Source organism: Toxorhynchites rutilus, chromosome 1 (assembly GCF_029784135.1).
Source record: "Toxorhynchites rutilus septentrionalis strain SRP chromosome 1, ASM2978413v1, whole genome shotgun sequence".
Taxonomy (NCBI): Eukaryota; Metazoa; Arthropoda; class Insecta; order Diptera; family Culicidae; genus Toxorhynchites; species Toxorhynchites rutilus.
In genome coordinates this window covers 171546879-171562292 of record NC_073744.1, presented here as the reverse complement: position 1 = coordinate 171562292, position 15414 = coordinate 171546879, and the positions used below count along the sequence as shown (strand labels likewise).

The 15414-nt window shown below is 38.2% G+C and overlaps 2 protein-coding genes across 7 annotated transcripts in view; one reads left to right on the top strand and one right to left on the bottom strand.

The window, feature by feature from the left end:
* The first annotated feature begins 369 nt into the window (after window positions 1–369).
* Window positions 370–1743, top strand: LOC129776998 (prostaglandin reductase 1-like). The gene is made up of 3 exons (XM_055783060.1): window positions 370–492; window positions 552–710; window positions 776–1743. The coding sequence occupies exons 1-3, from the start codon at window positions 474–476 to the stop codon at window positions 1660–1662; spliced, it is 1065 nt and encodes a 354-aa protein (XP_055639035.1). The 5' UTR covers window positions 370–473; the 3' UTR covers window positions 1663–1743.
* Window positions 1744–12141: 10398 nt separating this feature from the next.
* The window catches only part of LOC129775968 (active breakpoint cluster region-related protein), a 151049-nt gene continuing 147776 nt past the window's right edge, over window positions 12142–15414 (bottom strand). For 5 of the 6 annotated variants that reach the window (XM_055781314.1, XM_055781402.1, XM_055781564.1 and 2 more), the window contains 4 exons: window positions 14261–14647; window positions 14033–14202; window positions 13578–13967; window positions 12142–13521 (listed from right to left, as the gene is read on the bottom strand). In XM_055781314.1, coding sequence (XP_055637289.1) covers window positions 13338–13521; window positions 13578–13967; window positions 14033–14202; window positions 14261–14647 — 1131 coding nt within the window. In that variant the 3' untranslated portion in view covers window positions 12142–13337. Of the gene's footprint in view, window positions 13522–13577; window positions 13968–14027; window positions 14203–14260; window positions 14648–15414 lie in introns of those variants that run through there. The other variant, XM_055781733.1, reaches the window with a different exon arrangement.

Below are 15414 nucleotides of genomic sequence, written 5' to 3'. Positions count from 1 at the left end.
GTAATTTCAATAGCCCGTTTTCAAAACAAGTTTTAAGCTATTAAAATGATTTTTTGGACCAATAAGTTACAATCATATAACTCTTTGACATTTTATCTTTCGAATGAAGTGATTATTATACCACACTATTCAGCCGGTAAAGAGGTATTAACGGTCAAAACCTTGCTCTCCTAGATTAGAATACTCGCTTAATAATGTAATTTTCAAATATATCTAAAATCAGTGTGAAACAAATCTGCATTTTTTTTGTGAAAATAAAAGAAATCACGTTTTATCTGAAAACACAACTTAAAATGCTCACTTGGGACATATTTGCGATCATGACTTAAGTGCACTCGCTTTGTGCGGCACTCAGAGTTATCATGATTCACTCACATTCACAGCAGCAGCAAGTGGCTGAGAAACAAACGTAGAGAACGGTATCACCGGCTTTAGATTACACTATCAAGCGAATAAAACTTCCAAACAGCAATATGGGTCTGCTCAGTAAAGGTATGTTTTGCTGTCGAAGTTACATTACTATCGAACTCACACGTTTGAGTCATCCACAGTAATATCACAATCGGCGGGTATGGCGGTTGCTGCAAGATGCTACGGCTCGTCCGGGCTAGTCGCCCAAAAGTGGATCTATGCAAAAGCATTCAAGGGAGAACCTACGGCGCAAAACTTCAGACTGGAGAACGAAGAGCTCCCGGCGCTAAAGGATGGAGGTAAATTTGTTGGCATTTTTGCGATCGTTTAGTTTAGTCCAGTTTTGATTTGGTTTTTCGTTCAGAATTCCTCGCCCAGGCCGAGTACATCAGCGTGGACCCATACATGCGGCCGTACATGATGGCCTACCCGGAAGGATCCCTCATGATTGGCGGTCAGGTGGGAAAAGTGCTCGAGAGCAAGAATTCGGCCTTCCCAGTGGGTGCTTCTATTTTTGGTCAGTTTGGTTGGCGCACGCACACCGTTTGCAACCCAGCTGGGAGTAAGCAGAATGAGCGTCCTTACGTGCTACCCGATTTCGGCACGCTCCCAACCAGTTTGGGTCTCGGAGTGCTCGGTATGCCAGGTAATACGGCTTACTTCGGCCTGCTGGAATTGTGTGCCCCCAAGCAGGGTGAAACGGTGGTAGTCAGTGGAGCCGCTGGTGCCGTGGGTAGTCTCGTGGGTCAGATTGCCAAGCTCAAGGGATGCACGGCGGTCGGTATAGCTGGTTCCGATACGAAGTGCCAGTGGATGAAGCAAATTGGGTTTGACGAGACAATCAACTACAAAACGGATAACATATATACCGAGCTGAAGAAGAAAGCTCCCAAGGGAGTGGATGTTTATTTCGATAACGTCGGGGGTAAAACTTCGGAGGCGGTCTTGAAATTGATGAATCTGTACGGCCGGGTTGCGGTTTGTGGAACGATTTCGAACTATAACACCGACATCGAAAAGGTGGCTGATCCGTTGCGGCAGATGGTATTCAAGCAGCTTAAAATGGAGGGATTCGTGGTGTGGCGATGGAATGACCGCTGGATGGAGGGGATCAAAGCTAATTTGGAGTGGATCAAGGAAGGGAAACTGCAGTGGCATGAGACCGTTACCCAAGGGTTCGAGAATGTACCGGTTGCGTTTATGGATATGCTGAAGGGTGGAAACACCGGGAAAGCGGTGGTTAAAATATGATTCGATGGTGGCGATACGAGTTCTGTTTCTGTTATGCATTTATTAAGGAGGAAAATATATTTTTGTATGTCGGCTAAGATATGAGTGTATAGTGCTCAAACAGCGCTGACATTATTTGCGTAAGCAGAATCAAAAACTGCTCTATCATTCCTTCTCATATCTTCATATATTTCCCTTATCGTTAAAGGTGTCCAGACACCCTAGGTCATAGATTAGAATTTTGAGTTTTCATATCTTTGATTATCACCGAAGAGTATGGTGGTTGTATATTTAGCGTGACCGCCGCGCGTCCGTGCCCAATCGATCACGGGCGATTTAATTGGGATTATGTGAAGCCGAAGCACTTCTGAACATTTCCTTTTTTTTGGATAGATAGAAAACGGCATGTGTTGAAGAATCTCTGTTGTTTTTTAAATTTTTTCAATTTCCCAGCAGAAGCGATTGTGTCACATTTACCCGAAATACATTCACCCAAATTCCAATCACCCGAATTTAACAAATAACCAAATGCGACAGGTACCCGAATAGAACATCTACCCGAAAGAACATTTACCCGAAGGCAACATTTTCCCGAATGTAAAATTTGCCCAAATATATTATTTACAGCTATATTTGAATAGAAGGTATTATTATAATTAATCCTGATGAGCGTTATTAAAATCATCACATTCGTACATTAACTAGTTTCAAAAAACTCGTACGGTCTATCGCAAAATTGAGTGTACAAATGCTACTTGACGACACTTTCCATTTATTTGGTATAAAATATTTTGAATACATTGATTCTTTTGATGCATATTTATTACTCACACATTTGACTAGCTATACGTGCAATTAAATTTCGAGAAAAGCTTTCTGCTAATTGTTTATTCCTAAAAATTGAAAATAATCTCTATGCTAGGTATCGCAAAATTGAGTGTACACCTTAAATTTCTCCGAACAAATTAGTCTTGTAAGTAAGTTTCTTTGCGAATTAGGGTACTTTTTTTTTCGTGAATGATTGTTGTCGACACTTAACCATTGCTTGGGAAGTGATGGTTTTTGTTTTTCATTTATGTTTGATTTTTTTTTATCAAAATGGCAAGCTAGAGGAAGGAAATAGATATTGGTACACGTACAATGCTAATAAGTATGAATTGTCGTGGAAAGACCCAATCAACTCAAAACACCTCCGGAATCACCGAACTTGAACACTATTGAGGATATATGGTGGGAAATCAAGAACCATCCATCAAAATCCGGGGAACGAAGCGGAACTCAAAACGACGATTGCGGAGATCTGGGAGGTACTTCCGTCTACAGTGACCAAAAATCTCATCTTGGTGCTTGCAGGAAGTGCTGGACGCCAAAGGGGGCCATACCAAATACTAAGGGATTGATTTTTGTTATCTATTAACATTTCTGAACTGATTTAAATTTTCGGTTAAAGAAAAACTTGAACTTTACACTCAATTTTGCAACGTCTTAATTGGAGATTTTTTGTTTGTATTTAAACATGAAGTCGAAATGTGACCATTTCAATTTTTTTCTTATCACTACATGAGAGTAAAATGGATCGATTTTGCGATGAATGTAAGTCGCATTTAGTTATTTATTTTTTAACCCCGAAAAACTGAACAATAACGAACCAACACGAGTTGTATACTCAATTTTGCGATTAACTGTATATTGCATGGGTAGAACAAACACGAAAAAGAGCAGCGTTGTCTACTATATTTTTCGGAGTTATGCAGAAAATATATATGCAGTCAATTCCAAAATTGAGTATACACTTGCTACTTGACGATACTCTCCATTTATTTGGTACAAAATATTTTGAATACATTTATTCTTTTGCCGCATATTATTAACACACACATTTCTAAAAATAGTGTAATACCTATCATATTAGAAGACACGAAGCCAGTTTTCAAATGTTAAAATTTGAATGAAAATGTTCACATCATGTTATTTAATGAATTAAAGCATTTTTTCCGACTTTTATTTAACCCTTTGTTTATACATTTCCAACATTATTACTGAAACTTTTCATTATAATATAAAGTTGTCTTCAAAAACAATTTTCGTACAAGATTTTTTCACCACCTGCAAACAAAAGTGTTTTTCATTTAAACAGAATGCCAAATTGGTACGGAAAGGTTATTTTTCATTCATAATTTAAATTTTAAAAACGTGTTCATTCCGCCTGAAAATCAATCAATTTTTTACGTTCCCCTAAACTAGTAAACGAAGCTCAATGCCATCAATGCGGATCGTTAACTTGTTTAACTTCAAGCGCAAGATAGCAGCATTAAAAATAAATCGGATATGACATCAGAACGAATGAATGTGTTTTCAGATCCAAAGTATGCTCATGAGCATACTTGATAATAACGAAGTAAATACTTGATGAATGCTGTTTTATTCATACGAAATCAGCTAAACATCCATTTTCGAAAAGTAAATACTTTGTTGTTTCTTTTATTCATACCAAACGTAGTAAAAACTTAATCTCACTGCTCGACTGCTCGAATGAAGTAAAGTAAAGGTAATTTTTGTTTTTATTCATACGGCCTATTGTCCGATGAGCAGCATACAGGAACAATCTGAGAGGTCGTGTTAGCAGTGAAAACTATTTCATCTCAAAGGTGAACATGGAAAAAGTCACAGGAAGGTTGTGTCCGAGACACGACCGCATTGTTGACGTAGGATTTCATGAGGCTATCTGTTGCATCCTGATTTTGGATTTGTTTGAAGAATTGCATTGTTAAACTCTTTGATGATGATTTGCTTGCCTTGAAAAGGACCATTTTGTTTGGTTGTGTTACAACCGCCAGTGTTTACAACCGAGTGATGACGACATAGGGATGGTGATTAGTCGTTTGATGGTGCGTATCACGATAGAAGATGCCGAAGTTGAATTGGATATGATGTAAGCCGCCTACTGTGGCCCTGGACGAGATGGCTCCTTAACAGTCAACTTTCCGTTTACTCGATGTTCTGTAACTCGATTAATTTCATAGCACCTTTGATTTTACAAGCATTCTTCTTTCCATAACTCGATACCTCCCTAACTCGATGCTTCCCTTACTCGATGGGTTTTGATTCATTTTTCCATGGATTTTCACCTCCCTAACTCGATTGATATTCGCGTACATGTTTTTTGTGCGTTATTAACTCTGTTTTCAATTGCTCTTGAAAGTGAAGTCGAAGTGTTCGTGTCATCAAGCAATTTCTTTTCAAGTATGGAAAACCACGAAAAATTTTTGAAGCGAACAATTAAAACGCTAACCATTGCGCAATGTTTGAGCATCATCGAGCAGGTCGAAAAGTATGGACGGAAGGGGTCTGAAGCTGCAAAAGATTTCAGTATTGCATAAAGTACGGTATCAACACTGTTCAAGCTAAATAACATGGAATCGGAACGGAAAATTGAATCTAGACCAAAAGCATATAAGGATGGTCGAAGTCGGAAAGCTGGAGCGGTCAATGGATTTTTTGTCTTACGAGGGTCACTATTTATATTTCGGGAATAGGAACAAAAACAAATAGTTAAGCTGCGAATATATTTTTATTGTTTTTCAAAGTACTCGCCACGATGATCGATACACTTTTGCATGCGCTTAAACCAATTTTCAAAGCATTTATTCCAATCGACACGAGCCTTTTTTTTTTGAGCGATTGTCAAATTATGTGGGATCCAACGTGAACATAATTTTCGCACAACTAAGTGTTCATGTAAAATCGCATGTATGCTGGTGGAACTGATGCTTAGGGATGCCTCAATCTCACAATAGGTTACATGACGATCTTGCTTAATCATTTCGTGCACAGCATCGATGTTTTCTGGCACTACAGTCGATTTTGGACGACCTTCACGAAACTCGTCGGACAGCGAACTATACCAGCGATACACAGTGGTTTTTGATGGAGCTTCATCGCCAAAAGTCAAATTAAGTTGATTGACGCACTCTTGTTGTGATAATCCACGTCGAAAGTCGTAAAAAATCATCGCACGAAAATGTTCACGATTCAGTTCAATTTTTTTGCCGAGACCAAACTTTCAACTAAATATAAAATAAACAAATAGCGTCCGTATGACAAAATGTTCTGAGTACGTATATCGTCAAAAATGTCAAACTTTACGATGGAACCGTCAGATGGACTCACATGACATCAGTGTTGCAAATTCCCGAAATATAAATAGTGACCCTCGTATCAAGCCAGAGTAAATAATGTACCTCTCTCAGGTTCTATTCTTCGTCGAAAAGCTGGAGCGATCAATGGATTTTTTGTCTTATCAAGCCAGAGAAAATAATGTACCTCTCTCAGGTTCTATTCTTCGGGATATGGCTTGCGAATTTGCCCAGAAACTGGGAATTCTCATCTTTAAAGCAAAGTTTGGAGGCGATCTGGCGATTTTAGAGGCGAATGAACTGAAAAGTTTAAAGCCTCTTTAATTCAACATCATCATCATCATCTGGCGTAGTGGTAACATTCATACCTCTCACGCTAAAGGTCACGAGTTGAATTCTCACTCCCGACATTCTTCCAAAAATGGAAGTAAAGTGACGAACCAGCCAAAAGTGTTAAAAGTCACTATAATACAGATAAAAAAAATCTTTAAAGCACAACCAACATGGACGGAAGCGATAAACTACCGTTGCTGGTCAATGCAAAGAGTAAAAACCTACGATGTTTCAAAATAAAGAATCCATTACCAGTGATATACGAGAGCAACACCAAGGCCTGGATGGCCTTAATGTTTTTTGAGAAAGACCCTTCAGATATACCGGTATTGGATGCAATTGAAATACTTTCACCCTCTAATATCAATAAGGTTTAATCTAAGACTATTTAAAATTGCTTCAGGATGCCGAATTTTCCTTCAATGATGAAATTAATAATTACAAATTTAAAAAAATACTAACTTTTAAATTTTCCTCTTCCAAAATGTTATTTTAATCCACTAATTTAGATGTTCCACTACTATATCCTGTACTGAATTTTCTCATCTTTTGAATGAAAGCAACAGAATCGGCTTATGTAGCGTACTTTTCAATGTAAAGTCAGTTTGTGACAACAGAGTCCGAAACAAAAAAAAAAGTTCTATAACTCTGCCATCGTTGAAATTCGAACATATGCGTAGAAATTTTTTTTTGTGAAATATAATCGTCTATCACCTCCTGAGAGATTCTGGAAAAAAATTCATACCATAATTGGGACATTTACCCTAACATATGACACTTTATGGCATAAAAAAAAAATTATAAAAAAATGTTCTGTATCTTGATACCTCCATAACTCAATGGTCCCCTTGGATATCGAGTTAGGGAGAGTTGACTGTCGGCCTTATTCTGCGTGGCGTGTGAGGTGAGATGACAATTGTCACTTATGTCACGCGATTCCACCAGGCGTATGCCGTGAGAAATCTCACTTGAATGAACTCTCACTTTATTCCCGCTCTCAAATATACGTGACGATTGTCACATGAACTGGGATTTCTAGGTGACAATCGTCGACATGTCTTGAGGTGTCGACAGTGCATGAAAACAAATGAAAAAAGGAAGAGGAATAATAAGTGTTTTTTTGGGTCGTATAGAATCGATAGTAATGGTATTATATGTATCAATAAATTCAATTTATCTTCAATTTTCACAGTACGAAAGACAAATTGCAAGTAGATTGTTTTTTTTTGTGAAAGCGGTAGTGAGTCTGTTATTCCTCAATTGGACGAATAAGCACACCGAAATTATTTTCATTTCATGAAATCTATTTATTTTCTCTAAAATATATCTATCACATGGATCTTGTGTTTCATCTATCTATCCGCGAGTCATCGTCACCGAACTGCATATCCATTTCAGTAGCCGTGGTATATGCCCGAGCCGGAGCCAGAGCAACAATTTAACACTGAGAGTGCAGAGAGCAGCAGCAACTACGACCAAAACAAACAAAAATGCTAAACTTTACAGGATGCAATCAACTGTTTCACCAAATCTAAATCAAATACCTGCAAATTCGGCAGAATGTCCTGATACACTAACAACAGGCCAGGTTAAATCAGATCTATAGATACGGTACTGACTGCAGCAAAACAAATATCTGACCTCTCTGAGCGAAACAAATAAAATTCTGGGATGCCAGATGTTTTTTCTCAAATATATGCGATAAAAATCTGAAATATTTGTAAATATGTGCTAATGTCTGACATACTGACCAGCTTCGTTTATCATATGGAATCAATAATGTTTTGTCACTATTTTAAATAGCCTGCAGCAGGAATAAAAGGTTATGATAAAAGTTAAATGTCTACAAATTCGTGAACACATGTGCGAATGTGGCATCTCTGATCAGATTTGGCAACCAGCAGAATGAACGCCTTGTCACTTGCTGTTCATCCTCTCACATACATCAAATGAACCTCTCACGGCATCCGAAACGACTGTAGGAATAGAGTGAGGAGAGTTGCGTGATGGTGATGTGACAATTGTCATCTCACCTCACACGCCGCGTAGAATCAGGCCGTGTATAAGATAATTATCATTATCGAACACAGTTATCAATTTTTCTCACCAGAAGAAAACGTGTTGCTTCATTATAGAGAAAACATATTTGAAATGGAAGAGGTAATTCTCAATTATAATTTCAATTATAATGCGAATTTCAATTAGACTAACAAACCTTATACGATGTGTAGAGCATGTGGGACATCACTTTTTCGAATATTCCTTCATTTTTCAATTTTTCTCGTTGCATGAACTTTCCTTGGGTGACAAAAAATTGTTTCATATTTCAAGTCATTTTAACACAACCGCCGCCAAATACAATTTTACATTTACACTTGTGCTGAAAGTTTTACAATGCATGATCAGTCATTGATATGAAATTTCACGAAGCAACCAACATTAAAGTTCCAAATTTAAATTTAAAGACATGTGACTTATGTCCATCTAGAAAGAGTATGACAGGAAACGGCATTTTCTGCTGGACAAGCCAAGGATGAAAAACATCCTTGAGAAACAGGAACAATATGTACCGGTTTATTCAACCCGATTCCGTTCTTGCAGCGACCCAGCTTTCGGGTAATCTCTGCCAGATCTCTTTTGGCATCCTGGATTTGAACGGGTATAGCATCAACCTTGGCACTAACTGCCAGACCTACCTTTGCGTGGACATCTTTTTGGCCGCAATCAGTTCTTTTGAAGGTACTGTACGTATCGCTGTTTCGTCCAAATTGAATATCTGTTCCGAAAATTTCAAAAATTGGACAGCGCCTCTTCTTCGAAATACTCACGAATTTCGTGAAACCAGCTCCTGATTTGTTGCAGGGAAATGGCCGCACGATGCTTCAATACTCTTGAAGCGCGTCCTGATATTTCTGGATGCCGATTAATGAATTTAATTAATTAATTAATGAAATTAATTAATTAATGATTAATGAATAATGAATTTTCGAACATAATGTGCTACGTTTGACAGTAATCTCTTCCTGTCCAAGGGGAATCCCGCTTTTGTTTTGGCTAGCAGCCATTCAATTATTCGTCCTTCTCCCGTGGCATCGAGAACGGTTGCTTTTCCAGGACGGAATTCCATGTAATTTGGCCGCTTTTCGAACGGAACATCCGGTTTTCACCATTTCCACAGCGTCCGCTATTTTCGTGCGTTGCATGCGTTTCTGATCGGCGTCTGTTTTACTCATCGCAAGATAGCAAATGAAATCTATTAGGTAAAATAAGAAACAAGTAGAAATATTGCTGTCCTTGTTTCCAGCCATGTTTGTTTCGATGATAACTGATCGAATTTTCAATGAAAAGATGTGACAAAAGTATTAAATCAATGCAGCGTACCTATATCGTTCCGTTTTCATTACTTTCCGGAGATTTTCAATCGTTTACACTTTGTAAATTGGTAACAACTGTGGACAATGCTCTTAGCCACTTTGCTAACGAAAACAACAAATATGCAAAAAAAATGAGACTAAAATAAAATCGTAGGACACGTCGGATTTCCGTTATCCATAGTTAATAGTCACATCATATGCCCCACGATTTTATTTCAGTCTCATCAATGCTCTAGGGGAGGAGTTTGGCTCCTTTAAACTTATGTAACTGAGTCTGTAAAAATATACGATTTAAATTAAAAAAAAAATGCTCTAGGGGAAAGGGGTGTGATGACGATTAACTGCTACTTGCCTAATTAATTCACCAGTTTGAAAAAAACTAGTTTCGAGAAAAAAACGCCTTTGAAGTTCATTATTATGGCCGTACTTGATCAGACCGCATAACTAAGATGGCTTAACTCGGTAAATTATAGGCTTTTCGATAAGTCATTTCTAGGGTATATTCTTGAATGCTTAAATTATAGAAATATGAATGAAAAAAGTATTGATCTAGACCAGAATACCGGTTTGTCTCATATTCCGAACAGTGTCAAATTCCGAACACTTCATTTTTAAATGTAAATTTACTTGACTTTTATGTTATAAAAGTTCGAATAATGGAAACACAGACATTTTTTTGAGGTATATGCTTCATTTTGACATCATTTACAGGTATCGATACAGCCTACAATTTATAATATTCGACATTTGCAAATAAAGTGACAGTCGAAACCAATGATTAAATGTTTGCGTTAGCAAATTCCGCAAAAAAACAAGCATCGTCCATTTTTCAGTTTTTGTAGTTGTTTCAACTATTTTGTATGCTGTTTTTTCATGGTAAGTGCTAGAGAATGTATGAACCTACAATAAATGGGTGAAAAAAATGATATTTTATGTAGAAATCTTAATGAAAATTAATATTGAAGTAGTGTTCGGAATATGAATCAAGTTTCTACGCATGATTCAAATTCCGAATACTTCATTTTGAAATGTAAATTCACTGACCTTTAATGTTATAAATAATTGAATAATCAAAACCCTAAAATTCTTTGGGTTATAGCCATTATTTTAACATCATTTACCAGTATTGATACAGCCTATTATTTGTAATATAGGGCATTAACAAAAAAGTGACAGTCAAAACCAATGATTAGATGTTTGCGTTAGCAAATTCTGCAAAAAAGCAAGCATGGTTATTTTTTCAGTTTTTGTGGTTTTTTCAACAGATTGTTTGTTGTTTTCATGTTAAGTGCTAGAAATGGTAAGAATCTACAATAAATAGATGGAATAAAATTATATGAAATGCAGAAATCTTCATGAAAATTAGTGTTCGGAATATGAATCAAGTTTCTACGCATGATTGCGAATTGCGAACACTTCATTTTTAAATGTGAATTTACTGAACTTTAATATTGTAAATAATTTAATATTCAGTACCCTGACATTCTTTGGGTTGTAGACTTCATTTTAGCATCATTTACAGGTTTCGATACCGATATAGCGCCCTTGGTCTCGAACCACGTAAACTATAAGAAACAAATACAATCAATAATTACAAAAGCAAAAACCATTTTTTTTGCGAGCATTACATTTTTCCAAAGAAGACTAGCTAATAGAATTTAATTTGATATATCGATTATATGAATCGGTCCAGTAGTTTAAAAGTTATAATTTTTTTTCGAAAAAAAGCATTTTTGCTGTTCGGAATTTGAGACAAAAGTATTCAGAATATGAGTCAGTGATAAAAATTGTGTTCGGAATTTAAGACAAAAATGATTAAACATATTTTTAGTTTTTCACTATGAATCAATTTTATTGTAGTCAAGTGAAAAAGAAGGCTCTATTGTATCCAAAAATCAAATTAATTTCGCGAAAGAGTACCATTTTGAGTAATGAGACACTGTTTAATGGCTATCAAAGCTTAAGTGTTCGGAATATGAGACAAAACGGTACTGCCTTAAGTCCAATTGAGCTGAAATTTTGCACATGATATTTTTTCGAGGTGGTGAACAATTTACTTTAACTTTTTGAAATTCGAAATGAACGTTTTTATTGGCACACAAACCATTGTTTTTGTAACGCATAAAATAGAACTTACCTAATTGCACACTACCACATGGTCATCACTTAAAAATTGTTATTTGTTGTGTCACGTAATTTCCGAAACTCATAACAATAAAATAGCTGAACTCACCTCAAAAACAATTCGCTATAATGTGTGCATTGAAATTGTTGTAGTATGTAGTTTGTGTTCATTCTAAATGTTCTAAATATAGTTGATTCGAGTTGATGAGACATCAATTTGCAGTCTTCATCCAAATCTTGTGGACGACCATTCCGCACTGTTTTGGATAGTTTCTTCTGCTGATGAATCGCTTCCGGTGATTTTATGTGCTGCTGAGTTTTGAGAACATTCACAGTACCCTTACTTCAAGAGTTTGTTGACGACATAGACATAATAGCATGTAACAGCTGACCAGTCGATGAAAATTTAAAAGCAACTTCAACAAGCCCATAGTTTTATACATGCAAATAAACTTCACCAGGATAGAGTTAACATTTATTTGATAATTTCCATGGCCTTCTTTTTAACGCTATTTCCGCAACGACGCAGCAACTTTCAATTTCACAATACGAAAGATCACTTTTATTCGGTTTTTCATAATCGAAGGGGAAAATCCTACAAGATAAATTCAGTAAAGAACTGTGTTGTTGTCTTACACGTTACGTAATGCTTTTTTTTCGTTTCTGCTGGGAATATTCAATACCTTTGTGTTGTAGAGCTCGCAGAAACAAAAACCCATTGTCGTCAATAAACATTTCCTCTATCATAATAATTTTTATCATCATATGTTGTTCATATGTTGTTGTATATAAAGATTGGATTCCGCAAGCGGTGAATGTGTGTTGTTTATGAGTTTGTTCAATTGGTTTGGCTATTTATAGCGAATATTTGATTGTATTGCCACCGCGCTAAAGTCTACAAGTTCCCGTGTGGTCGGTCCTGGCTAACGTTTGAAAAGTTAGAATACACTAATTATAACCCAATGTGTATAATTATACTTTCAATGATGGATACACACGATTAATATATGCTTTTGTAACGATATTGTAAAGTGAATGTACTTTTCGCTCACCATTTATCGCCCCTCCGGACGACTTTTTAACCAACCAAACGACTCGGAAGCCATCGATTGTAGCTGCCGAAAACATGACTCATCAGTTTGACTAAAAACTAACAAACCTAACATCAACTAATAATATGTACAGAGGAAGCAAATGTACACAGAAACTGTATCTCTCTACGGAAAGGCGAGAATGACTTAATTTTGGTTGCCTCCCGCAGGCAGCTAGCTGAGCAAAAGGCCAACCAAAACATTTATCGCCCCCTCGATTGAGAAGCTTTCTAGAGTAGAATAATATTTTACACTTATTTTGCAAAACCTTAGTCAGAATCACTAAAATTAACGTTGCTTTCAGCACACTTAAAAGTAATAGAATACACAAACTAAGCAAAAACTAAACTACGCGATTTTCTCTCTACAGACAAAATGGAAAGTTTGTTAACAAAAATCTAGCAGCATTCTCTCCCATTCTCTCCAATAAATGAATCGATTTCGCACACTTCCCCGCAGCATCCCAAAATGCTTTCCGACGATTCCCCCCAAATTCAATTCCACTACGTTCGCTCGATTCGCAATAAATACTATCAGTAATACGGTAGAAATTCTAAACGGTGCAAATATACCCTTATTATTCCGTTCAATGTCAGCAGCAGCAAATGTGTGTGTGTGTATACTCTCCTGTCCCAAATTCACTTCAGTCTGGCTTGAAGGAAGCTGTAGAGTATTCCAGCCTGCGTCATCACGTCTGCGGTACTGGATTCCAGCAGGTCCTTTTGCTTGATGGCCGAGGGTCCCGGCCGGAGCAGTGTCGGCCCGAACACCATCGCCAGGTTGTGTAACGACATTTTGTTCTCGATCTCCTGTTGGTGCACCCTGGAGGATTCCACACAGGTAAGTATGCAGCATCACGAGAGAATAATGTTACTTACCTCATCAAATGATCCAGAAGCAGACCAATGGTTGCCTTGTTAGGTTGGGGCAGTTCGGCGAAAATCCGCTGCAGGGCGCCGATGCGCGATGCTTCGTTCAGATTCGAATGCTGGTTGAAGGTTTCGAAGAACTTCGGGTAATACTGGTCGGTGAAGAGGGCTTCCGGCAGGTCCCGCAGATAGGACTTCAGTATACCGGTTACCGAGTGGATGTCCACCTCTTTGAGCAGCTGTTCGGCCTCGTAAGCGTTTGTTTCGAAGGATTTTTTCAGCTTGGCCACATCGGACGCCGAGCCGGACACCCGGTAGATACCAACCTCGGACATGCCCCGGCGTTCAACCTCCCGGACGCATGCACTCACGATGAATGGAATATCTCGTTTTTCTCGCCTTGATAAGATATTTTTGTGTGACAAACTAAGTCTATAAGAAATAAACAGAGAAAAGGGACTCACTTGATCACCTGCTGCAGTTTGGCACCAAACAGAGCCCCAGGTTTCGACGTTGGAACCCTCCTCAATGTCACCTCGCCGGGAACGAACCGAATCACTGTATTCAATGATAGCGTTTCCGACAATTTCACGGCTTTGGCTATCGGAGCTTCCTGGAGCCATTGGCGGCTTAGCTGTGAGGAAAATCAATATATGTCAATCACTCACGGACATTCTCGTGCTTCAAAATACCTTCAAAATCTGCTTCGCCCTCAGGATGGGCCTCTGCACATCGTCCTGGTACAACAGTATCCTCAGGTTCTGGCTTCCCTCGAGCTCTAGCACAAATGATTCGTTCCAGTTGGGTGTCGCGCTGCGACAAACCAGCTTCGTTTTCGCCTTGCGAAAGTAGTGCCCATAGGAGTCGATTTCCACACAGATGAACAGGTCGCATGGCTGCTCGAATCCGCTTAGTGCCTGTATCGTAAGGTGCAGATCGCCCACCAGTAGACTCTCGTCGCGTGCATTTCGCATCAGGTACGATCCCATCTCGGTCTTGATGAGCGCCTGGCAGGCCGTGATCCAAGCTTGCAGGTCGTAAATCTGAACGGGAACCTGGCCGGGAAGGTTGCACATTTGCTGAAAGAAAAGGGTAAAATCACATGGGTTACTTTAAAAAGCATGGTAGAAATTAACAGTTTTTGACGTAGGATTACGTCTTTCGGGAACATATTGGGGTACAAATTGAAAATCGAAAATCGAGCGCACCGTGAAAATTGTCCAATTTCAAAGGCTTATTGCTCAGTCATTTCAAGATGGATTGATGAGATTTTTGCGCAAATCAATTTCGGCACTCCATAACAATTTTTTACATTGAATAAAATAATATATGTCATGAAACTTACTATCGAACAATTGAAAAATTTCAACCCCTATCCTAACGGAAATAGCCACTTCTGATTGGTCGAAATTGACGACATATGCGGCGGGTCCCTAACAGAGACATCAAAACCAAGCTGCCTGAGGGAAATCGGCATTGCAAACAAATGAAAGTAGAGGGAGCTTTTGTTCCCATCGAAATGTGTTCCCTAACAGAGACATCAAAACCAAGCTGCCTGGGGGAAATCGGCATTGCAAATACATGAAAGAAGGGCGAGCTTTTTTTCCCACCGACATGTATTCCCTAACAGAGATTTCAAATCCAAGGTGTCTGGGGGAAATCAGCATGTAAATACCTTCGTGGTCGATAGTTTAACTAACGACGCGCACAAATGGATATCGCTAATTGTAACTAGCGTGGACATTGCTGATTGCATACGTGCTGGCGAATAAGTTGGGAGTCATGAACGAGTGTTTTTTTCATTATTTTCGTTCCAATAAGAATCTTTCGATGGGTTGATTGAAGA